Below are 26,154 nucleotides of genomic sequence, written 5' to 3'. Positions count from 1 at the left end.
TAAAGGGATTTTGTGCAGACATTCAGGGAAGTGCAGTGAAATGTTACAGTCTGGAGACGGTGGGTTGATTCTGGTTGCAGGGGAGGTTCTTGAAAGGAGTAGGACAGACTGGGATCTCCACCCCTGGCTGCAGTTATAAAGGCACTAACATCAAAGGAAGGAGCCAGGGAGGAGTTGAAGAACAAACTCCTTTCCTCTGGAGCACTGGGTGAGAATGCTGCAGAGCTGTTAAACTGGTAGGCAAGGAATTGTATCACGAGAAGAGAACTTATCTCTTTCTTCTGTCTCCCAGTGAGAAAAATGTGGCTGAAGTTTCTTTTGGCTATTCTTCTCTGGCATGTGACAGCTGCAAAGGAACCTGAGCCGTAAGAACCACCCTATTACTACTATCAGTATTTCTGAGAGGGCTTTAAAAACCATGCTAATCAGTGTTATTAATTTTTCCCTTAAAAATTAAATACTGCCAGGGCTCATCTTTTATAGCTGGAGAGTTGAAGTGGAATGAGGATGGCAAGGGAATCGTTCTCATTTAATATTATCAGACTTTCCACCTATTGCAGAACTTCCATGGAAGTTAACTTGTGTCCAGAAAAGGCAACAGCAGTACTGACAGCAGGGTGTTTTGCTAAAACCAGGAGGGCCCAGGGCTCAGATAAAGGGCAAAAGGCAAGAGCTGGGGGCAATACCAGGGCTGTGGGCAATAGCAGGACTGGGCTAGTTCAGAGCTGCAGGACAGAGTGAGGAGTACAGGCAATGTGTCCTATTTAATCTAAAGTAATTGGTGGGTACTGATAGTAAGTGTTATGTGTTTACTTTATCCTGTTGAGGCTGCTTCTCCTTTACATGTGAAAGTGATCACTTTGATGTTTGGATTTCACAGGCAGTATGTTCTGATGGTGCCTGCTGTCCTCCAAAATGACTCTCCAGGTCAGGTTTGCCTGCAGCTCCTTAACCTCAACGAGACAGTATCCGTCAGAGTAATCCTAGAATACAGCTCTGTTAATACCACTATTTTTGAGAAAACCGTGACAGAAAGCAGTGGTCTGCAATGCTTCACGTTCAAGGTGAGTTAATTTTAATTTATGTCCCCATGGAAAAGAAATGTAAACAGGGACAAGAAAATTAAAGCAGAGAGCACAGGAAAGGAACAATCAAGGAAAGAAATAAGACTTGTTAAAGGAAAAAGGAAGCATAGGAGACTAACACAGTAACAGACAAGACACAAGGAAGCATTTTTTGTAGACATAAGTAATAAGAAAAAGCCCAAGAGAGGTGATTAAGTTGGTAGAAGTGAGATTGTGTCTTGTTGTAGAAGCCCAGGCCACAGGTATTGCTGTTCAACAGCTTTTGGAGCAAATTACTTCAAGACTAACAACCTCCCCATGTTTTCCTGTTTCTTCACAGATTCCTCCTGTCCAGTCTGCACCACTGGCTTTCATTTCCTTCTCTGCCAAGGGCACCACGGTCAGCCTGGAGGAGCGGCAGTCAGTGCTGATGTGGAACACGGACAGCATCGTCTTTGTGCAGACAGACAAACCCATCTACAAGCCAGGACAGACTGGTGAATGTCCACTGTGTCTGTAACGTGGGCCTTAGGGGGCAACTCCTTAAGACAGAGTTTCTCTGTCTGGTGTTTTTCAGGCTGGGCTACATTCCAGGCAGTTTCTTCAGGGTTTTTGTTAAAACTATTGCAGTTATTTGCTGTGGAGCTTAGGGAACCATCTTCAGGGTGTCAGGAGACTGTCATCCCGTGATCACTATTATTTTCTTCATCCCTTCCTCCCAGGTGACAGAAGCTATCACTGCTGCTGTTTCATTACTGATGGCAGGCCAGGATAGTGGGAATAGGGGATGAGATCAATACCTGGCATAGAACAGTGCTTCCCTCTGTGGTGCTGGTCAGCATCAAAACAGTCCAAACAACAAGAGTGAAATCTGATACTTTAAACTGAATTATAAGTTGTTAAAGACAAAACCATGCTATTTACCTTCTGACCTCCAAAGTGTTTGGACTTTAGATTTTCATGTAGTATTACTGCACTTATGCTATCCCCTTATCCATGCTTCTCACATGGCCACCAAGCAGAGTTACATTTTTCTAGATCCATTCCTCAATTCATTTCTAGGCTTTAAGGTTTCTAGCACACACTATAGGAAACAACAGAAGAAACCTTCTTCCCAGAGATTGCTCACATAATGCAGCCATTAGACTAGATTAGTTTTACTTTAGTTAGGATGAGTTCTATCTACATAGATACATAGTATGAAGAAAAGCTTTCCAGTTGGAATTTGGTGCCACCAAGGTGTCTAATATGGGCTTTTTATTGTTCAAATGGCTTGGTTTTGAGCTGGCACAAACATCAGACACAACCAAATTATGTAAAGTTAATGCAGTTCTTATTTGTTCAGTCATTCCTTTCTGTGAGGTTAAACTTTTATGAAAGTAAACTTTTCATTACTAACATTAAAGGAAGCTTTTACAAAAGAGTACAAGAACTTGATGCGAGGGGAAAGACCCCTAATCAAAGTCTGTGTAGGGTTCTTCCACCTCCAGATGCATTTTATTATGTGCATCTTGTGCAAGGACTGTTGGAAGATCCTGTGAAACCAGGAGTACTAATGAATGCAAAGCACCATGCTCAGCCAAACAAACGATGGTCAATGCTAACACCCTGCTCCTTGCCTTTCCAGTGAGGTTTCGTGTTGTTGCCCTGGATTTCAATTTTAAACCTGTGCAGGAGAAGGTGAGTGACCAGTGATATTCCCCTGTATTTAAAATTGCTGGGAGACAACTTCTTCTCAAATTTTACACAAAGGATTGCTGTGGATAAAATAAGATGTTGCAGAGACTAAAGGCCAAAGAATTAACCTGATTTCCTAAGCACATGCTGTAATCTGCCCTTTCATTAGAGTCGAAGGGAAGACAAGGAGTTTGTAGTAGTTTGAATTCCTGTCACAACACCTTCTGTTATTGCTGGGAAAGAGGCTCCACTTTGTTACCATAGACATTATCTTAGCTCTGATCAGAAAGCCCACGGTTCAGTCTCCTGCTCTTACAGCTCAGCAAATGTTGCTTGCAGGCATCAGTAAATCATCCACCTGGCACTTTGCCTGCTTTAGAAATTCGGGAAATGAAAGAGAAAGTTGCTGCCACAATTAATTATCTCCTCAGAGGTATTCTTTCCACTGCCAGCAGTCTCTCTTCATGCTCAAAATGCATAAGGAAATGAATGGAAAGATCTTCACTGGCCTCCTCTCCTGCTCTTGTAATGCAGGGGACAGCACAGTGGTAGCAAAAGAGCTGGTGCTAAGAAGCCCCAGTCACAGTTTGTGTGCACCTTTATAACTCTGCTCTCTCGTATGCTCTGAGATTGTACTAAAACCACTACATGTCCCACCATTCTCATTTCATCCCTCTCCTTTATGCAAGCTTCTTATTGAAGTAAAATTGCTATTAAACTGATTAATATAAGAGATGAGGACTTCTGATTAATGGTTTTATACTGAATATTGGTTATATACTTCTCCCAGTCCTGAGGAAAAATAATTTGTGTTTAATCAGCCACCTAATATCTTCTTCCATTCTGTTTTTCCTCTTTCAGTACCCCTTGATTGCAATTCAGGTAAGAAATTTATGTCTTTGTACTGCATTACTCCAGGCACGTGTCCTTACATGGGATTGAATGTGTCTTTACACAAACAAATCTTGCTGCTGAGTACAGCAGCAGAAATTAACAGAAACTCCACTAAAAACCAGGATGTTCTTTGAGCTTGACATGGAAAGCACACCTATAATCATTTCAGTAGTCAAAATTTGTAGTGTTCTTATGTCTGCCCTCCCCTTCCCCCAATCTGCTCACCTTATTTTGGGGTATATCTCTTTGTAGCTCTAGTGCTGCTAAAAACTATAAAGAAATATAGGTTTTGAATGCAACTAATAACTATGTCAGTACTTTCATGGCATTTTCTGGTGATTTTTAAAATAATTGCAGTTCATGTCTGGACAGCATCCTTACAAGTTTCCACGTTACACTGTGAAGTCAGGGGACTTTATTTTCTTTGCAGTGAGAACATACATCTTTTGAGCCCTCCACATGTTTTTCTTCCAGCCATTGCTGTAGAGAGTCAAGGAAATGGTGTGAATGAGTTTTCTTTAGTCTAGCTAGCATAACATATGCTGAGAGGAAAATGCCACTCCACTGAATGCAGAAGAAAGGTTTCTTTCCTTCTTCTGGCAGCTGAAAAAAAAAAAGCTGGGGTTGCTAAAGGCCAAGATTTGTGTGGGATAAACTTGGCTGAAGGGAAAGCACAAAGAAGATTTTCTTTCTCTCCCCTCTTGACACAAATCTAGAGCAAAATATACTAAAGAGCAGGAAAGAGCAGTATTGTGGAACTTTCCCTGATGATTGAGACTAATAAGTAGGCTGGCAGAGAGTGCCTAAATCGGGAATAATAGATGAGAATCTAACAACATTAATAATAACTTGAATAATCAGAGTACAAAGGCACAATTTAACTCAATACACATGCATTAAGCAGCTTCTCCAGCGAGTTAAAGCAACATGCTCTGTTTTCTTCTTGTTGCTGTTTTTGTGTGCTAGTAGCAAAAGATTTCAAAGACAAAAAAAAGGTGAGTCTGTATTCTTTTTGTTTCAGGATCCAAGGGGCAACAGGATCATGCAGTGGCAAAATGTGAAGTCGGAGATGAACATTATTCAGCTAGAATTCCCACTCACTGAAGAGCCTGTCCTGGGGAACTACAAAATTATTGTAGCAAAGAAGTCAGGAGATAAAACAAATCAGTCATTCCTTGTGGAGGAATATGGTAAATATCACCCATCTTCTTTATTCAGTGTAGGAAACATTATTAGAGATCAGCCCATATCAAACAGCCTTTTTGACTGCTAAAATTTCAAACAGCTTCCTGGCAAATGCAGCTTCAATTAGTTGTCATTAAGAACTGGTGAAATTAAAAAAGAAAGAGAATAGTAAAAAAAACCAAACAAAACAAGAAACATTTACAATTTTTCACACACTCAGCCAGGAAAATAATCTGCATAAGAATTCAGCAAGTTGATTGCAAATTTCAATAAGACAAACTAAATTTTTCCCAGCTATGTCCAATTTTCTTCACCAAAGCTCTGCAAGGCATATAGACATCACAGGATTCACTTCAGAAACCCTGTCTTCCCTTCAAAGTGTTGCAGAAGTACTTCAGTAAGCCTTTGCAGATCAGGCCAGCTCCTCATCATATTGCCACCCTGGTTCTGAGATCCATTCCCTCTATGACCAACAAGAAGATATATCCTCGTTTTTGCTTTCATCTTAGGAGGGTCTGCAAATTTACAATATGTCAGTGTTGGGTTTTTTTCTTTTCATTCTTTGTCCTAGTGTTGCCAAAATTTGATGTCACAGTCACTGCACCTGAAAGCCTTACAGTCCTGGATTCAGAGTTCACAGTGAAAGTCTGTGGGTTGTAAGTACCACGTGCAGAGCTGTTAGGAAATATGCTGAGGTGGAAGAACTTCCCAAGGGCTGGGGAAGAGCCAGGGCTTAGAGAAGAAGCCAAAATACACAGGGCTCCAGAAGAGGTTGGTAAGGGTTGACTTGGTCATTGGAGCTTTCATTCATTGGTGTGCTCATCTCATTTTATTGTACAAGAGTTTGATTCCACATGGTGTTCTATGAGGTGGATAAATCTTCTGAGAGGTTCCCTGGTAAAGTAGGATGTGTCCACTCCCAACAGCCCACTTCAAGGGAGACCTTCATAAAGCAGAGCACCATTAAGTTCTAGTGGGGATGTTATGGTTCCAGCTAACTCCCCCTACAAACTTGGTCCTTTAGAAGGACCTTGCTTACACCAACACCAAGGTCTTGTAATTTGGAATCTAGGGTTGAAATCCTCATCCCCTAGCAGATATGAGGAGTTTTGCCTTGATTTCAGTGAGCCTGGAACTCCAGTTTAAGCTGAAGACTGCAGACAACAGTCTTAATTTGGTCAGTAGCCACATCTGTTCATTATAAAGGTATTTGTTTTTACATTCAAAGTCTAGCTTTGTTTTATAGGTTTAGGTGTGAAAAAGAACTAATTTTGATCTCTGAGCTGTATTTTCTATTTTGTTAAAGCAGGCGAGTTAGTAAAAACCTGTGAAACTATTCCATGCTCTGGCTTCCCAGCTCACTGCTTGTCCTGAATCTATTCCTGTACACATTAGCTTAAGATTATTTTTCAAGCATTAGCTCATAGACCTCATCAGATCATATTTCCTCTTCCCCTAGGTACACCTATGGCCAGCCTGTTGAAGGGAAAGTCAAGCTCAGTGTGTGCAGGGATTTTGATTCATATGGGAGGTGCAAGAAAAGCCCAGTTTGTCAATCTTTTACCAAAAATGTATGATACATAATTATTATTCCTCTTCATTCTTGTCCTCTCTTCTGTGTTCTTGTTTCTCTCCCTTTGCACATCACACTTTGCTTTCTCTCTTTGATGCTTCTCTTCACCCTGCTCATCTCTTTGCTTGTGTGATTAGCAAGGAGCTCAGGGCACCTCATTTCTCTTCTTGGCTTCCTGCAGGCCTGAAGGATTGACATGTTTCTTCTTCATGGCTGTTTCTCATAAACATGTATAAATCATGTTAAAAGCACTGGGAAAAGTCTTCACTGACTAAAGAAGTGTCCTGTATACTGTCAACATGCTTTTCAAGCTATGATCCTTGACAACAGGACTTGTTTTGTTCCCTATTCAGCTGGAGACAGATGGTTGCCTCTCCCAGATCCTCAGCTCCAACATCTTTGAGTTGCATCGCACTGGTTACATGAGGAACCTGGATGTGAAAGCCACGGTGACTGAGAAAGGAACAGGTAATCACTTAGAGACAGACAGAAACAGCAAAAGCAGTGTGGTCAAGAAGCAGAGTAGGACATAGCCTCTGCTTGCTGAGCACAGGAATGTCTCCCTGATTTTCACAAGCACAGTGACCATCTCCAGGCAGACTCTGAGGATGCTCTGTGCAGGAGAAAGTGTGTCTTCTCATGACTCTGGGCATGTCTTCCAGGCCTGCAATTTACAGCTGCTCAGGTTATTTCCATAACTCAGGTGATGAGCACCATACAGTTTGAGAACATGGATCGCCACTACAGAAGAGGAATTCCTTATTTTGGACAGGTAAGCAAGAGCTTGGACGGCTTGTATTGCAGATGATTGACAGGCAATCACTAAACAACAGTGATTGCAACATCTAGAGGACTGTTTGGGGTAGGAGTGTTCTCCCCAGTCTTCTTTTGTTACATGCAATGTCCTACTGGTAATTCTGAATACTGAAGACTATTAGTTTATTCTGAGTTTGGTTCTGCCAGAAATACTTCAAGTCAGAACAATTCATTAATTAGCATTTCTCTAACTTGCATTTTAAACTTGCTATAAATCACTGCTTCTTCCTTCAGAACTGACCATCACAAGTCAGCCAGACATTAATAAAAACTGGTGGATGAGGGGAAAAAAAGAAAGAAAGGAATTCAAGGCACACAAAAAAATCAAGGAAACATCAACAGTTTCTGGCTCAGAAAGGTTTTTCATTACTTTGTTTTATGATAATACCCACATAACTCTGTCAGTGGTTTAAAGGGTAGGGATAAATCTCTCTCCTTCAGTTCAGCTTTTGTCAGTGAGGACAAGGGGGACCAGTAGCACTGAAAGGAGGTGACATTGTCTTTCAAGGGTGGGGGTCTTTTCCCCCTCTGTAAAGTCTATAGAACATTATTATTTTGTTCCCATTTCCACTCTGTTCTTTTTCTTAAAAAAATAGAAATGAATGCTCATTTCTAGCAACACACAATATACTTAATGGGATCTGTTATTTTGCTGTTTGTTTGTTTGTTTGTTTAAACAAAACAGTAGAGACAGTGTAGACAGAATCAGAAAAATGTTCAAAACAAAGATGTGGAGAAAAAGTTTTCAGACATTGAAAGTAACAGCAGCAGACTCTCAAGCCTAAGGAAGGAAAAAAAGGAAGGGAGAAAAGAAAATATAATTTTTAACTGGAAATGTATAGTCAGAAGGGACTGATCAGGAAAGAGCTGAGACATGAAACCTCTTGCTCCACAAAAGGGTATTATCAGTGGTGTGGCAGATGCTGAGGAAGCTCCCACTTCAAACTCATAAGATAGCTCAGATAGTTGCCAGAAAATGAAGAGAGACATTTCAATTGTCAAGTATTGGATAAGGAAGACGAAAAGGTAATTCTGCTGTTTGGAGAGCAAAGGAGTGTAAAATAGCTGTATCTGCATAAAGAAAGATAATTATATACTCAACATGTTTCACATTCTCTCTTACAGATCAAGCTGGTAGACAAAGACAACTCCCCAATTTCCAATGAGGTTATTCAGCTATTTGTCAATAACAAGAACACAGACAACTTCACCACGGATCACAATGGTGTTGCTGAGTTTAGCATTGACACATCCGAAATGTTTGATCCTGAGATCAGTCTGAAAGTGAGTATGAAACAAGGCTGCTCTCAAACTGAACCAAAAAAAAAGATGGGATGAGGTTTTAATTCCGGTAATAAAAATATGTTTTCTTCATCTTTCTTCATGGCCTAGAGCTCTCAAAAACTACCATAAGAGGAATGAGGAAAACATCTGTTGTTGCAAGGCAATGGCTTGCTGCAAGGCTGCTCTTTTCTTACCAGTTTGGCTTTAGATGCAGTTCGTATCTATATGAATTACATGAACTAATCATTCTGATGTCAGAATGTGATGACAAATGTGGTTTATGTTTGTTTTCCTTTTCCTCCCCACTCCCTCTTCTGTTCAGGCAGTTTATAAAACCAGTGACCACTGCCACTATGAAGGCTGGATAGAGCCTTACTACCCAGAAGCATCTCACTCTGTCCAGCGCTTCTACTCTTGGACTAGCAGTTTTGTGAGGATTGAGCCCTTGTGGAAAGATCTGAAATGTGGGCAGAAGAGGATGATCACTGTGCACTATGTCTTAAACACAGAAGGATACAAAAGAATCAATACCACCGACTTCTACTATGTGGTGAGTATGAGGCTGTGAGGTGGATTGCTGAAAGGGCTTCACTGGGCAGCTATCTAGCAATCCATCCACAGGAATTGCAGCAGTGAGTGCTCTTCATGGCATTCTCTGTCCCCCTTTTCCTTTCCTTTTTCTTCTGCTTTGTCACCGGCAGCAGTGGGAGCATTCAGCATGCCCTAAGGCTTATGTTTAAGCATTTGAGACCATCTCATTGTAGATTGCACTGTCGATGCACAATGAACTGATTGCTACTTTCTCCCTCCACCTTCTGCCAACTCATATATGTCTTGATCTTCTCTGTACAGGGCATGGCAAAAGGCAAGATTGTCGTTACAGGAGAAATTAAAATTAATATCCAAGCTGGTAAGTTCAGTTGCCAATTCATATTTTTGCATTAAAATAAACAACCAAACAACCAAACACCCAGATGGTTGAATATAGCAGCTATAGGGAGGGCCATATTTCTCTCCAGCCATGCATGTGTGCATGATAGTAGCACTATCACTAAGATCACTATAAAGTCAGGTTTAGTCCAGCAATTATGTAATTTGATATTAGTCAAATAGTGTTCTCTAAAGATCTTCCCAAAGGATGACATAGGGAATGCAGAGTGTCTGCTTTAGGGTCCTATCTGAATATGGTCATATGTTCAAATGTACAATAAATCTGAGACCACCTGGATTAAACCCAGGCCTGTCACCTCCTGGAAAATTGTTCTGTTTATCTAAGTCCAGATTACTCCACTGACTGGTACAGTTGCACACCCGTTGAGTTTGGCTACTACTACAGTAAATCTTTGATATTCCTTCCTTATTGTTATTTCTTCTATTTCTTCTAACAGGCCAAAATGGCACTTTCACCATTCCACTTGTGGTCAGTGAGAAAATGGCTCCAGCCCTTCGGCTGCTGGTGTACACCTTACACCCTGACAAGGAGCTGGTGGCAGACAGTGTTCAATTGCCAGTTGAGAAGTGCTTCAAAAACAAGGTGAGAGGCACTAAGATATAGCAAGCCTTACCTACTGTCAGATAAACACAAATTCTTTGTGTATTCATCCAAAAGAGATTTCCAGTTTTGTTTCTTGTTTCCTTCCACTTCTCTCTACATTACTCCTGTCATTTTTCTTTTTTCTCTTTGGCCTTATATCTTTCCTCTACCACGACCTCCTGGCCTTATTGCCAAAAGATATATCTTCTTTTAACATTAAAAACTTTTCAGGAGACCCACATAAACCCCAAATGATTCTTGCTTCTCTTAAACTCTACCAGTTTTCCATTCAGTTTTTAGACTTTCTACTCTTCAACATAGTGAAAACACTTTAGACTTATCCTACTTCATCATTCAATCTAATTTTTTACACTCTGTTGTTGAAAAATGCAGCTTAGGTTTACCAGAACTAAATACACATAGAAAAGAAAGCCAAAGTAACAGTCTGGGGTTTAAGTATTTCTTCCTCTTTTTTTTATGGTACATTTTCATTCATCATTATAAACTCAGATTTAACCAGTAAAATTTTTCTAATTTTTAGCTCCTAAAAACTAAAATGCATGAAACTATAGAACAAGACAAACCAAGAGACATTAAACAAAATATTTCTAGTTACCCACTTCTAGTTACTTGTTCTATTTTTTTCTTCTTATTTGAAAAAAAAAAGTGGAATAGATTTTGTTCCAAATAGATTCAAAATCTGTTTTATGTATTTGCTAAGATGGGCCATGGACCTAGGAAAAATATGATCTGCTCAATGTAGGGATTATTGCATATAGTCAAGTCATGATAAGGTTTGATTTGATTCAACAATGACATCAAGAGAATCACACTTTGTTTTAAATTACTTGAGGTAGGCTTCATTTAAGCTACTACAGGAATCTAAGTGTGATTTTTGCCTAAGTCCCTGTTATAACAGAGGCCTGGTCAAGAGCTACAATGGAGACCAGACATCCTCCTCCAAGCAGATCTTCTGTGCTTTATCAGACAATCCATCCACTCTCCTTCTCACTCTCCACTCACACACGCAGTGAGAGCAGCCCCAGCAGCATGGCTCACCCATGCCGACATCTGTGTGATGAATTTCAGGTCCACTTGGAATTCTCTGAAAAGCAGATGCACCCAGCTTCCAATGTCAGTTTGGTCATTGAAGCTGCTGCCAACTCCTTCTGTGCTGTGAGGGCAGTGGACCAGAGTGTGCTGATCCTGAAGCCAGAGACAGAGCTGTCCATGGAAATGGTGAGCTGCCAAATGACTTCTTCCTCCTCCACTACAGTGTCTCTCCACTTGAGATCATTAGACTGATTTAGGGTTCTACAGCCTCTGGCATGTGCTGGTCATAAGCCATCTTTAGTAGGCAATAAACACATTTTGTTTCCTGTGGACTGTCATTCCTCTTCCATGTGGGATTTGGTTTAATCTGTGGCTGGTCTCTGGCAGCACAGCCCTCCAGCATATCTGCCATTACTCCCAGTTTTGTGCCATCAGCAAACTTGCTGAGGGTGGACCCTTGCTGCAACATCCAGATCATCAAGGAAGATACTGAGCAAGATTAGACCCAGTACTGAGGCTCCCTGTGGCACATCACTGGTTACTGGCCACCAGCTAGACTTTGTGCCACTGATCACTGCCCTCTAACCCCAGCCTTTCAGCCACTTCTCAGCCCAGGAAACAGAGCATGGTGTCAAACAGGCTGTCATCTCAGTTTTGCAGTATTTGACTGTTAGTAAGGGTGATGTTTCCATACACACAGTTCCTCTTTCCTTACCCCTCACAGGTATACAGCCTGCATCCCCTGCAAGACTTTCAAGGCTATGTCTTCCATGGGTTCAATCTAGAAGAAGACTCCCAAGAGCCCTGTGTCTCATCTGACCACATCTTTCACAAAGGCTTGTATTACACACCTGTAATGTTTGGATTAGGCCCAGATGTGTATCAATTCCTCAGGGTAAATGTCCTGTACATTACCTAAATATGCTGAAGTGAGTTTCTGCTTATGTAGTGTTAGATTCTGCAAACAATCCTATTAGTAAAACTCATACATGACAAACTCTTCTTTTAGACCTCTATTCTCAATTGATTCTGGTGCCTACTGTGATTTTCCAGCACACACAAAGCTCACAAAAGTCTCTTCACACATGTCTCTGGGCATCTCTGTGGTGGAAACACAGTAATGGGAAAGAGGGGAGAATGGAACAGACCTCAGCTACACTGGTTATGGCTAACCCTAAAAAAACATGCCTGTGTTTTTTACAGGATATGGGAATTAAATTTTTTACCAACTCAAAGGTTCGACAACCAGTTGTATGCACTGGTGAGACTGTAAGACGTCAACCATATGTAATGAATGCAGGACACATGGCTTCTGCACACCATGTCAAATCAACAGGTAATACAGAGGACAAGAAAGAGATTTTACCTTTGTCCTTAAAGGAAGAAGTATTCTTGTTATATGGACATGGACAGTACTCATTAGCCACTTCGGTTTTGATATTAAATATTAGCCTGGCATAGAATGAGATAGCTTAAGCTAATGGCCAGTGTCCAAAAGAGTCTTTCAGGTCTACACTTCTGATTCATGTCCAGTTTCACGCTGGGAATTGTGGGCACTTGGCAGTGTCACACAAAACTAACACTGTTGACACTGATCCCCTTCTGGCCAGAGCTAGTCGAAAAAGGCTGTGTGATAATGTGAACAGTAATCAGAGATAAGAGCCAAGTGACCTGAGTTCTAGCCCTAGGTCCCATGCTCATAAGACACCAGAACATTTCAGGCAAAGTTTTCTTTTTCTTTTTCCTTTGACACCAGGTTATACCTGAGAAATATATTAGTAATATTTAATAATATCTGCATGGCATTATGTATAGTCTCAGTTAGAAGGAAATGCTAAAACACTTGTCCTTCATTCTGGCCCATGTGCATTCAAACCTGTCTTCTCTGGGCCTCTCCATTGTATGAACCAGGTTTTACTAAGTTGTCGTTATCTCTTACCAGCTGAAGATGGTAGGGAGGAAGGAGAGAGGACCCTCACCCTTGAGACTGTTCGGGAATTCTTTCCTGAAGCTTGGATTTGGGATATAGTTCCAATTAAGTGAGTACTACTTCTTTCATATCTTTGCCTTGCTTTAGGAAGCTCTGATGTCCTGCAAGGTGGCAATCCCTTGCCAACTCTTCTTCCTTTTTGGCCCTAGACCTAGTTTTTCAATCATCAGCTGCCCATCCTTTCCATGATCAAATTACCAAAGATGTCCCTAAAGATACCTGTTCCCACAATGTGTGTACCATGAGTCATACCCCCTTCCTCAGAAGGAGGACACCTCTATTTAAAATGTAGATTTGCAGAACAAGAACTCTGAGTTGTCTTTCCAAAGTCAAGGATATGATGGGCAAAAGAACTTTGAAATGGACTTTTCTCAAATATTAGTGATAAATTCCAGGGATTGTATGTGGGATTTCTGCAGATAAAATAAGGGTAGTTCTGGTTTTCAAAGCTTGTTGTCCCTACTGAGAAGCAAGTTATCTGAAATTTACCCTTTCTAAAACTTTCATCCTTTCTCCATTCCCATCAGCTCTACTGGAAATGCCAGCATCTCATACACCATCCCTGACACCATCACCAAATGGAAAGCCAGTGCCTTCTGTGTGGAAGAGTTGGCTGGATTTGGCATGTCTGTGCCTGCCACCCTGACAGCCTTGCAGCCTTTCTTTGTTGACTTGACCTTGCCATACTCCATCATACGAGGAGAAGATTTCCTGCTTAGAGCCACTGTCTTCAACTACCTTAACCAGTGCATTAAGGTGTGTACTTGGGCCCACATTCTTAGACCTTACCCCATCTCCAAAGAAGCTGCAGAAAAATGATTGGTGCAGGTGGTTGGATCTGCTCTTAACTGAGGCACTGCTCATTCTAGCTGACAACAGATTATCCTGACTGGATTTGTCCTCTGAAACCAGTACAGAGCAAAGGGAGATCTTGTGAACTGTGACTGGGGCAGGTCTGTAAAACAACTGTCTCAAGATCCATAGAGAAAGGAAACAAGTGCTTTGCAGAGTATCATTCATTATCCACAGTTATGCAAGCCATCAATGGTTTCACTGGGGCCTTTTCCCTAAGGATCAGGTGTGCATAGGACACTTAACATCCTGTGTTAACAGTGAGACCTTTGAGAGAAGCAAAAGGGAAAACTGTTCAGGTTACATCTGATGGATGATTAATCAAATGTCATCATCTGAGGCCTTAAATCTGCTCTACAGATCTACTCTAGATGTAAGCAGATAGTGTCTGAGCCCCTCTAACAATAAAGCACCATTTGCAATATGGTACAAAACCTTTGTCCCATTACACTACTCTTTCTCTTCTCAGATTAATGTTTCACTGTTGAATTCCCTTGATTATCAAGCCAAACTCATCTCCCCAGAGGATGATGGATGTGTATGTGCCAAGCAAAGAAAGACCTATGTCTGGAATATTTTCCCCAAAGAAATTGGTAAGTGCTTTGAATCTCCTTGGTTTTCTGTTCCAAGATTGATACTAATTTATATCTCACCTGAAAAAACTTAATCTTTTTCCAGCCTGGAGAGCTTGGTCTACCACTGTTCTTTCCAGTTATCTGGGTTAAAGAGCTTCTCCACAGCTTCAGTGTGTTTATCACTGCCATTTTCAGAGATCAGTTCTCTTCCCATACATCTCACCTACAGTGACTGGCCATGCATTATGTTGAACTGCTTCATCTTATTCATCAGATGAAATTTCTTGCTTAGTCAATCATCCTGCACGGTAGAGGTCCATTTTTTCTTCCTTTTTTGCTGTTATTTAAGGTAATGTAGTGTTCAGCATTACTGCAGAGACCAAGGATGATGAAGCTTGTGGAGACAAAGCTCCCAGGAACATCAGTATTGCCTACAGGGACACCCAGATCAGAACACTGCTGGTTGAGGTACTGCTGACAGCTCTTACTCTCGTCCTGTACTCCCTTTCATGAGGAAACTAGAACACAGCAGAAGTACCAAAAGCAAATAAAAGTTTTTCAGGTTCCTTAAAGAACTCCTGGTGTGGCTCCACCTTCATTTGGCTGGGACAGAGTCTGGCTGTTCAATCTAAGACCAAGTCCACTCCCATCTGATGTCCTCTACCATGAGGATCAGTGGGTGTTGACAAGTGCATGTCTTCCTCGTGCAGAGGAGAAACTGGAAATTAGGGACTCCATCTGATGTAATCTCCCTTTTAGGAGCAGCCACGTCATACATGAACTTGTAAACTTGTTGCTTCAATCCAGCTGTTTTATGGTGTAGGAGGTTGGGGAAAGGGGTGGCGTTTTTGTCACTGAATGTCTTCTGCATGCTTTTGTCTCATTCACTCCATGTGTCTCTTCTTTCCATCTCCATGCAGCCTGAAGGAATCAGAAGGGAAAAGACTCAAAACTCCTTAATTTGTACAGAAGGTAAGTGTCTTATGTACTGCTGTCTTGAAAAGAACTGAAAGGAAGGTAGGAGTCTGCACTCTTTCCTGCAGTGTTTGTTGGTGTTTTCCCTTCCCTTTTTCCCAGAGTTTTTTGTATGGCAGCTGGTATGAGTGTAATAGCTCAATTTCCTGCTACCAAACTCCTGTGTGGTCTGGCACACATCACTGAGGCAGCATCTGTGCCTTGGTCAGATGTGCTCAGATGCTGCAGGAAGGCTGCCATGGAGCTCTCAAAGGGAAACAGCCTTTCTGTGCAAATTATTTCCTGTGTTTCATTCACTCATGTCGCCTGCTGTCCTCTATTCAATGGGCACCTGTAGCTTACAGCTTTCCACCTCTGGTGGGAATGGGAGAGGGAATGTAATGCTCCTTTCCACACCATCTCAGTGCTGATAGCAAACAATTCCTAAGGTTTCCTGACCGGCCTAAAAGAGGCAAAAAATCTGTTCTGAGCCTCAGAACAATTCCTTCAGTGACACAATACCAATTATGTCACTGAAGGAATCCCCAAGGGTCACAGATACTGCAACCTGTGAGCACCAACCTTATTCTGTTTTACTGTTTTCCACTGAGCAATGACAGTGACTACACTACTTGATCTGTTTTTCACAATTTTGATTTTGCTGTGCCCCCTTCTCTCTTCATGTTCTTGGTGAATGCTTTGAGTTTCACTTTATTGCTGTCTCCTGTGTGCAATTTGTACCAGGAGCATTTCACTGCTATAATTAGTATTCCTGTACAAATGACAAATATTTTTCTCCACAGATGATGTAGTTATTCAAGATATAGCCCTAGAGCTACCTACAAATGTTCTGGAAGGATCAGCCAGAGCCTCCTTTTCTGTTGTTGGTAAATATATCATTAATAAAACCTTAAAAAAAGAAAATATAGAAAATGCAACATGAAAGCTCTTTCAAGATTCAAAATGTGAGTTTCCATTCCTAGTGTGGAAAACTTTTGAGAAAAGAGACTGATTCTCATCTTGTCCAGCAATGTTCTGCATCAGCAAGATGAAGTTTACATATCAGTTGCATCACTCTTCACTATTCTGTTTAAATATAGTGCATTTGGAAGCCTTTCTCTGAAGCAGCAGCACAGTTCTGACTTATGACCTCAGCCAGATTCATGCCAGTAAGGCATTTTTCTACACACCCACCTACAAATCAGAGATGCCAGTAGAGTCTATTCAGTCTTTTCAGGACGTGGATTTGGGTACATGATTCATTAGCCATAAAATCCTTGCTTTGCAAAGTTGGTGACTTTTAGAAGCTCATTCCAGAAATCCCTTGTTGAGTCTATGCTACCTTTCCTAGAAATAACAATTAAGGGGTGGTCTGTAATACATCTGCATTATTAATGTCATTTTGCAGCATTAGCTGTTAATTTTGCAATAAATGTTTGCAATAAATAGCTCTGGCTATTCCCTTCCATCCTCTGGAAACCGAAGTTTCCTGTAAGTTATTTTTGTTTCCAACAAGAAATATCTACTTAAAGTGGCACCAAAATAAGGAGTGCTTCTGGTAAGGGCAATTTAGACTATGTAAGGAGAGGCAGGAAAGGGATTCTTTGTTAGCTGCAAAGCAGAATAGAACTCAGCACTGAGAACTTCAAGTTTGTTCAGAAGACTCCCAACCCCTGCTCGGATTTTATGACTCCGCCTGTGGAATGGAAATTACTGGTAATTTCAGTGGCCATGAGTTGTGCTAATCCTCCCCTCTCATCTCCCTTTCCCCAGGTGACATCATGGGCACTGCCATGCAGAACCTGCACCAGCTCCTCCAGATGCCCTTTGGCTGTGGGGAGCAGAACATGGTCCTGTTTGCACCCAACATCTACGTCCTGGACTATCTGAACAAGACAGGGCAGCTGAGTGAGGAGATCAAATCCAAGGCCATTGGATACTTAGTGAGCGGTGAGAGCTTTGTGGCTCCCTTACAATGTGTAAATGCTGAAATTCCTGTTGAGGGCTGGTGAGAGGAAGCAGCAGCAGCAGCAGCAGCATAGCTACCCTGGCAGATGGTATCACAGATGGAGGACAGCCCAGTGACTCAAGGATTTGCCCTGAACAAGACATTTTTTACTTTATCTTCTTATCTTATGCCTTTTTTGCTGACATTCAACTACCATGTTTCCTTTGAGATTTTGTTTTTGAGTCCCCTTCTCTTTTCCCACTCAGGCACATCTTGTATTTTGGTCCTGTATGTTTAGTTGGAGCATAGAGCTGATAGAGGTCTGCCCATTCTCTCAGTGTTTCTGCAAGACAAGATGTTCCATATTTCCATTTATAAGATTCCTCAGAGCTCCCCTCCAGCTTGGTAGATACACATTGCCTTTCCATTCTTCCCCACTGCGGTTTCAGACAAATATGTTAGCAAACAAAATAAGGATTTTTTACATCCAAGAACACTTCCTTTTCCATGCTCTCTCAGGCTACCAGAAGCAGCTGTCATACAAACATCCTGATGGGTCCTACAGCATCTTTGGCACCAGAGATAAAGAAGGGAATACCTGGTGAGTGACTGGGAGCAGAATTGGCTCAGAGATGAATTTACATTCAATTATTATGGTGGAGGTAAGAGGCAGCTTCACTGGCTGAATCAGATATACAGAACTATCTAGGACTGGGTCTTGGAAAGTACTAAAGGAAATATCTCTCCATCCTCTGCCAGGCCAGATGCATGAAAAGAAGTTGACCCCTAAAGACACAGCTGACTTTCTGATTGATACTCCTGCTGTCTCCAATGAAACCCATGGCACTGTGGTGCTCTGCAGGCAGGATCAGCCAGAGTGAGCTGGACATCCTTCCCATGTCCATCTAGCGACTAGTCCTTTAACTATTCTCTCTCTGAGGAGCACACAAAGAGAAAGCAAACCACCAACATGCTGGCTGAGACTCTTCATGCCCTTCAACAGCACGAATGGGAGGGCTGATTTCTTCTGCTTCTTCCAGCACTCATCTCACAGCTTCATCTTTCCCTTGCAGGCTCACTGCCTTTGTGTACAGATCATTTGCACAAGCTGGTCGCCTAATCTATATTGATGACCTTGTCCAGTCTCAAACCCTGATATGGCTGTCAAGCAAACAGAAGCTAGATGGCTGTTTCAGGAGCGTTGGAACACTCTTCAACAATGCCTTGAAGGTAGCAGAGAATCACTACTTGGTCAAATTTGTATTTTTTAATTAAGAATACGTTATCCTATTGCTGACAAAAATTTTGTTTCACTCCAAATGCCTGTCTTCTTCCTAAGGGTTAATTCTCCACGTCTTATAATGACTATTTTCAGCTCAGTCAGCTTTTGTACACCTACCTTATATGTTATGTGCACCTGAGACAGAGTTGCAGGATTATAAAATTGAAGGAGTGATGTTTTTTGGATTTAATAGCTTCTCTGAATTTGTGAACTATTCAAGAACTATGTGAGTGCTCTTCTTCCCTTTGGGCTGCCTCCAGAACTGTCCACACTCTCTCAGCTGGGATGTGGCAATTCATATTTAAAGGCTCTCATCCGTGGCATTTACAGATTATTCCTCTCTCCATGTTGTTTTCAGGGAGGGGTAGATGATGAGCTGTCCCTTTCTGCCTACATCACCATTGCCATGCTGGAAGCTGGGCACTCTAGTCTGGTAAGGAGATTTACCTGATATCCAGATGGAACTGATCCCCAGTTGCTGCCCTGGGTTCAGCATCTGCTAAATTGTCTAGGTAGTAAAGAGAGAGAAAGACAAAGCTCCCAGAGTAGGTGACCATGCTCTGTATCTGCACGGGTTGCTGTGATAAAGTCCCCATCCTTATACCTCTTAAACCACCAGTCTTCGAGCAGAAACTGTACAAACCTCAGTGGGAGTAGACCTTCTATTTGCAAGACACAAAACATTTATTGACACCCTTTAGTTTCCAATAAAAAGACTTGACAGGTAGAAACCCACACATGACAGGTAGTAACCCACACCACTATGGCTTAGTCTCAAAGACAGCCCAGTAAAGAAAGTTAGTTGTGTCAGGTAACTCTATAAAATCCACAGATGGAACTAAAAGATATGTTGGAAAAACAAATGTGAAAAATCAGAGTAAATGCTGATCTGTCCTTTTCAAAAAGTTAGCAGTACAAAGGCAACTACAGAGGAGATGCTGGCCTTCAATACACGAGTTTGCCTCCACTTTCTCATATCCCTTCTGGGGACACAGAGTCAAATTGTACTTTTTTTTCTGTGTGTAAACCTGGTACAACATTGCAGAACTAAAGTTACACCAAAGTCAGTGAAGATAGAAACCACTAAGTTGGATTTGTTCAAGACAACAAACTCTTGACTACAGAAATGCAAAGCAAATAATTATCATGGAGATAAGCAGGAATTGTCTGTGAAATATATAGACCAATCTCATCAAGAACACCATTGAAAGCTATTTGATTAGTTTGATGTTTCCTGCAAAATCCTCTCTTGAAGAATTCTGTATTCTTTCTCCTGAAGTCATTATACAAGCTGAAGTCCCACTCACATTGCTGTGACAGTGACAGGATGAGGAACAAATTTAAAGAAAATAGACTTTTGAGCAGGTGAAGACTACTGTCCTGAATTAGACCCCTATGCTTTTTTGTTTTTAAGTACCCTGTAATCCGAAATGCCTTTTTTTGTCTGGAGACTGCATCTGAGAAGAGTATCAGTGAAGTTTACACTCAGGCACTCATGGCCTATGCTTTCTGCTTAGCTGGCAAGGCAGCAAAATGTGAATTTTTCCTTGAAGAGCTGCAGAAATCAGCAAAGGAAATTGGTGAGTTTCAGTCACTTGGAGATTTTGGGAAGTGGGAATATGGAACAGATCTTACTGATGGTGTAACCTTGACAATATTGAGAGTGTGGGCACATGAACCAAACTGTGCAAATAACCCTGGAGTTAACCTGCAGTGCCTTCACTGATGTGCAGGGAGTCCTTTTGAGGAAGAGGCTTGGATGCAGTGAGAGACTCCAAGGCAGTACAGAGCAGTGACACCTGCACTCAGTACTGGCTCCTCTCTTTGTTTATTCAGATGGCTCACAGCACTGGGAGCAGGAGGAGAGGTCTCCATCAGACAAATCTCCCTCCTTCCTTGACCATGCCCCTTCTGCTGAAGTTGAGATCACCAGTTACGTGTTGTTGGCATTGCTCTGCAAACCCAACCGGAATAAAGAGGATCTCACAAAGGCCTCGGGGATTGTGCAGTGGATCAGCAGGCAGCAGAATCCCTACGGAGGTTTCTCTTCTACCCAGGTGCCAAAACTACCTTCCACTCCACAGCTAGTCCTAGGAATCAGGGCATTGTTTCAGAGTTCCAGCAGAGCTAGTCCTGTTTCTCTTTTCTACTTGCTGTGTCTGAGAGAAACCAAACCTTTATATTAGGAGACTAAAATACCTTTTTTCCCCCTCAATTTAACTATGGGAAGGTTAAAACCATACAAGAGTAATTTGACTAGCAATAAATACAGATATTTGTGTCGGGGATGAACCTAGAAAACACCAAGTCCTATTTGTTAGATGACCCATGAGCTCTGTGTAGGTCTTCAGAAAACACAGGCTTCACCACTATGAAAAACTCTAGAAGTGCACTCTGTTGCTCAGATTTTATGTTCTGAGACCCTTGTATTAGGAGAGAGATTCTTCTACCCTAAAGCATACATGAGAGCATCAAATGGCTCCTTTTGTATGGGGACCCTGGAATTACACACAAATTCAGGAAGAAGCAACTGCTGGTCTCCTCTGCACTGGTCACGCTGTGTAGCCAATTGTCTTTATTATTTTCTTTTTCTTCAGGACACAGTCATTGCCCTTCAAGCGCTCGCTGCTTATGGTGAGGCCACCTACAACTCTGCTTCACAAAACAGAGTCAAGATCACTTCCAAAAAGCCTTTTGAGAAGGTATTTATTGTCAACAATGAGAACAGGCTCCTGCTGCAACAGACTCCCCTTCCAGAGGTCCCTGGGAAATACAGCCTGACAATGAATGGCAGTGGATGTGTATTTATGCAAGTAAATGTCTGCTTTCTTCTTCATTGTGTCTCACATTTTGCATACAAGATAGTCATTGTTTTGATGATTTTCTAGCTGATTTCTCTTTATTTTTCCTAATTCCTTGATTTCCTTAAACCATTTAAACACTCTTTTTCCCATCCCACATTCTGACTCCTGGGAAGTTCTGGCATGGAAAAAGAGTCCTTTCTGATCAACATCTGTTTTCTTTCTGGGAGGTGACTCTGAGTGCAAGAACCCTCATTGTTAAAGTGTGGAAGTCTTATGTGCTCATCATTGATGCAAGCAAGGATCTTCTACATAAAACCAAGTGCAGCATTGCCAGAAAAGTTCACTACATCTGACACTTGTCTTTTTGGAATGCAAAGAAAATCTTTGCCATTCTTGAACAAAAGAGTTTTTTCGTCTTCCAGACAGCACTGAGATACAACATTCACCTTCCAGAAGGGTCCTTTGGATTTCAACTTTCAGTACAGACATCAAATGCTTCCTGCCCACAGGATAGACCAGCAAAATTTGATATCATCCTCATAAGCAGGTAATGTGCCATCAGCAAACCAGCTGTGCTGATGATAAGACACTCAGAGAACATTGCTGTGTGTTTTCACTTCAGCTCATAAGCTGAACCACAAACTGATCAATATGCTGATGATATCAGCCTGTAAGACACAGTATCCCAAAAGATTGCTGACAGGGCTCTCTGTTGTTTCAGTTACACAGGGAAACGCAGCAGCTCCAACATGCTCATTATTGACGTGAAGATGATCTCTGGCTTTGTTCCTATTAAGTCCTCCCTGGATAAGGTAAGCTTAGAGGAGCAAGGCAAAATTACTCCCCACAGGGACAGAGGAGAACACCAACGGCATGGTTAAGAACCATGTTCATTACTGGGTGGAGGGAATGCCCCCCAGGGAGCTTCAAACACACAGACCCTCCTATATTTAAAACTAGGAAGGGCTTCAGCTCAAGCCTGAGCAGCTGGCAGCTACAACTGGGAGCTGGCACTGCCCAGGTAGGGAAAGGGTGGGCAACCTCTCTCCCAGACTAGCTCTGAAACATAGATCCCACCAGAGTCAGGCAGAAATCCCCAAGTGAATTGCAGTGACTTGTGCATTTGGAAAGAACTCATACCCACAACTAGGTCAAGGGATAGGTTTTTTCCATCCTTTCAATCTATTCAGCAACTTTTGGACTCTAAAAGCCAACTACCAGCCCTTGAAACTTGACTAGGAGAAGAATGAATACCACAGACATGCAGCAGTAGGGTCTGAGCCAGCACTTGTTTTGTAATGTTTTACAAATATTTATCTCCATTTTCTTGTTTCAAAGCTCATTGACAGTCATACAGTGATGCAAGTAGAAAACAAGAAAAATCACGTCCTCCTTTACCTGCAAAATGTAAGTTCTGGTCACTGTCTATTTGATTTTCACAAAGGATGGAAACAGCATGTAATAGGTATAACCACAACACGGATATACCCTATATGGTGCATTTATCATGTTCTCTTCCTCAACAGTTTTCTACAGTAATCACTAGGCTGCTTACTTCCCAAACTGCATGCAGTTTCCCAACCTTCCAGACAGTTTCCAACTGACACCTGTCCTACTACCAACAACTAAAAGACAAAAAAAGTCAATTAAAAAAAAAAAAAGCACACTGAAATTAATAAAAATTCTTTCTCCTTTCAGTAAAAACCAGATAAATACCAGAAAAGAGGTTCCCTTGTATGTATGTCTCTTTGGTAGACTTCTTATAAACCTTGGTCTTTCCAACAGGACAGGAAATACTGCTTTCATTCTCCTCTGGAAAGATCTTATTTGCTTCTCTCACACTACATCATTGCAAAATTTTGCTAATTTTGCTTGTACTCTAATCCCTGAATCAGAATTTGCTTAATAAATAATTTGCTCAGGGCACTGTAGAGCTAAAAGAAGCCAATAGCCCAGTGATGCACACTGTTGATTGATTCCCAGTTTCTTGGTGGCACATAATGCCCATATCTGAAATGGGAGGGACTGGAATACCAGACTTTATTGTCCTGGCCATTGGGAGATCCTGGAAAATGAAACTCAATCCCTTTGGACAGCTTTCCCACCTCTGGCAATTGGATATGTAATAATTACAGAATCAGGTGATACAAGCACGACAGAAAATCTATCAGCTTTTCAGTTCAGTTTCACTTTGGACTCTCCAAACATATTTAGATAATGGCTGTCCCATATCTGTAGGTGTGGCATCAGTGGGATTTGGAATATGCAAGGGTGGTCAGTTACCACCCTTGTCTGCTCTAGATGGTGTTGTACAAATAAAAATACTGATGTGATCTCTGACCTTCCATTCCAGATCTCACAGAAGAAAAGGAAAGAAATCACTTTCTCGGTTGAGCAGGACTTTGTAGTGACCCACCCCAAGCCAGCACCTGTGCAGATCTATGACTACTATGAAACAGGTATGTCTTTGATTTTAGCCACGTGAAGTGTGGGGGAGGGACAGGGACAGCAGAAACGCTGTGTGCCTTAAGAGAGACCCAGAACCAGCCTGCTGTAACCAGCATTCCTCTGAACTCCACCAGCACCTGAATCTAGGGCCAGGGATGAGACTCATTTCACTTTAATGACCTTGGTCTCATGCCCAAGGTGATCAATAGGCGTGACTAGAAAGTTGTGAAAATACATGCAGCAGAATAAAGAACATTTCAAGGATCTCCAGTTTAAAAATGCATAGGTTATATCCACCTCCAGGGAAAGGCACAAGAAATGTTCTCCAGGGTAACAAGAATATTTTTATCCTTTTTCTCCAGAAGAGTATGCTGTTGCTCAATACTCATCACCTTGCAAAGAGGTTGTTGCAGAAATGGACTAAGGATTCAAAAAGGTAAGTAAAAGCCAGAAAATAACCAAACAGGCAAACAAGAAACTGAAATATAAAGCATCAAAGAAGAGAGAGTAGAACAGTAACAATTCTCAAAGGAATGAAGTCTCCATGAGGCTTCTCAGAGAGCCTGTGGCCAGATCCTGTCCCTTGACACCATTGGAATCCAAGTGGGGACCACTTCACTCTTCATGGGAAGAGCTTAGCTTCTGGAATGAAAGGCAAAGTGCAGAATAATGGAAAGACTGGGAAATTCCTTCAAAGTTTCCTCAAAAGCACAGATATGTAGCAAAGAACCATCTACCCATGGCCATCCTTGAAAGTCTTCCCTCTGGAACCTATGCTTCCCAGGTCCAAGTAAGGTTTTCCACATGGACTAACAGAAACTTTTTTTGGGACAGTAAATACATTATGTGAGGAGAACACGTGAATCATGGAGGCAGTGCACAAACTAGTCAGATGTACGATGCTGCATGGCTGCAGAGGAGGTCAGGTCAGCATCCTGCTCAGCACAGAAGTTCTGCTGGCTGTTATCTTATGAGCAGTTTCTGAGGAATCCAGGCACACCTTGCTGCAAGACTTTGGTCCAGCTTTTTTCTGTTTCATACATACTGACTACCCCGTATCTTGAAAAAAAATACCTGTGTTTTGTAACCTGCAGCTATTGGTTTGTTCTCACTGAGGTTATTTTCTTTTGGATTTTCACTTGCAGGAGCACCGTAAATGTTGAACAAGTGATCAAGCACCCTATTTTATTCTGTCATGAAGTCCTGGAAAGAGCCATTGCACCTTAGGAATCAGAGTGGGACTCTGTGATGTTGATTGAGCTAGTGTCTGATTCTGGTTTCCTTTCACAGCACATCTCTCCAGTTTTCTAGCATAATCATATAGCTTTCCACCAATAAACCTCCCTTTTACATTGGGCATTGCCTTTTTTTCAGTGTCACAGAACAGGCATTTTGATCATAGTCCAGGTGTCATGACTGCTGGCTGAAGGATGATGAGGAGAGGAACACACTTGTCCTGCCTGCAGCACTTTGCAGTGTCCCTCTGCTACAGCTGACAACCACTGGCCACTACTGCAACACACATCCAGAGATGGCACCCACTGCTCACGGCTGCTGGACAGCCCCTCACCCTTCCCCAGCCCTGCGGGGGCACTGCCTGTGCCCCGGTGCCATAAGAGTAGGGGTTCAGGTGTGGACATCACTCTGCATCATGCTTAGCAGGGACAGGGCGAGGAAAGGGGCAGCTTGCCTGGGCCCCCATCTTCCATCTCACCCTGCCTGGCCTCCCAGCCCACACATCTGGCCCGAGTTTGTCCAACCCAGGCCACGATGGATCATGGTTCCAGCCACCAGCAGCAAGCCTCCCCGTTTTCCCGCACCTCTTGTCATCCCCTACTTGGTCACGCTCGGAGTCGCGGTGGTTTCTGCAAACATTAACACGCTGGCAGAGCAGCATCAGGAGGGAAGGAAACACGGATGCTACTCTTCTTTTCCGGGAGCAGCAACGGCACCGGCAGCCCTCGCCCGTCCCGCCGGGCTCCAGTGCCGCGGGTCCCCACTCGCCGGCGCCCTTGCTCCGCTCCGCCGCATCCCGGGAGCGGGGACGGAGAGGGGAATGGAGCGGGGATGGAGCGGGGACGGAGCGGGGACGGAGCGGGGACGGAGCGGGGATGGAGCGGGGACAGAGCGGGGACGGAGCGGGGACGGAGCGGGGATGGAGCGGGGAGGGAGCGGGGACGGAGCGGGGATGGAGCGGGGATGGAGCGGGGATGGAGCGGGG

The 26,154-nt window shown here is 42.5% G+C and overlaps 1 protein-coding gene across 1 annotated transcript; it reads left to right on the top strand.

The window, feature by feature from the left end:
* Positions 1-267: 267 nt before the first annotated feature.
* Positions 268-24,443, top strand: LOC106859823 (ovostatin-like). The gene is made up of 35 exons (XM_014887339.2): positions 268-365; positions 881-1,064; positions 1,405-1,561; positions 2,692-2,744; positions 3,603-3,623; positions 4,657-4,825; positions 5,392-5,476; positions 6,280-6,391; positions 6,747-6,861; positions 7,056-7,165; positions 8,335-8,493; positions 8,816-9,043; positions 9,346-9,403; positions 9,882-10,027; positions 11,117-11,266; positions 11,805-11,975; positions 12,284-12,416; positions 13,023-13,119; positions 13,598-13,826; positions 14,392-14,515; positions 14,847-14,965; positions 15,418-15,469; positions 16,255-16,338; positions 17,225-17,401; positions 17,919-18,000; positions 18,473-18,629; positions 19,040-19,114; positions 20,096-20,261; positions 20,518-20,738; positions 21,279-21,494; positions 21,908-22,032; positions 22,207-22,297; positions 22,824-22,892; positions 23,839-23,944; positions 24,296-24,443. The coding sequence occupies exons 1-35, from the start codon at positions 301-303 to the stop codon at positions 24,355-24,357; spliced, it is 4,368 nt and encodes a 1,455-aa protein (XP_014742825.2). The 5' UTR covers positions 268-300; the 3' UTR covers positions 24,358-24,443.
* The last annotated feature ends 1,711 nt before the right edge of the window (positions 24,444-26,154 follow it).

The sequence above is a fragment of the Sturnus vulgaris genome, chromosome 2, assembly GCF_052056855.1.
Source record: "Sturnus vulgaris isolate bStuVul1 chromosome 2, bStuVul1.hap1, whole genome shotgun sequence".
In the NCBI taxonomy this organism is placed as follows: domain Eukaryota; kingdom Metazoa; phylum Chordata; class Aves; order Passeriformes; family Sturnidae; genus Sturnus; species Sturnus vulgaris.
This window is presented reverse-complemented; position numbering and strand designations above follow the sequence as displayed.

Excerpts from the sequence above, each read along its gene's own strand:
- LOC106859823 (XM_014887339.2), top strand. The coding sequence starts at position 301 with ATGTGGCTGAAGTTTCTTTTGGCTATTCTTCTCTGGCATGTGACAGCT. Across the intron at positions 6,392-6,746 it reads GTCAATCTTTTACCAAAAAT|CTGGAGACAGATGGTTGCCT; the intron begins GTATGATACATA and ends TTCCCTATTCAG. Across the intron at positions 7,166-8,334 it reads GAATTCCTTATTTTGGACAG|ATCAAGCTGGTAGACAAAGA; the intron begins GTAAGCAAGAGC and ends TCTCTCTTACAG.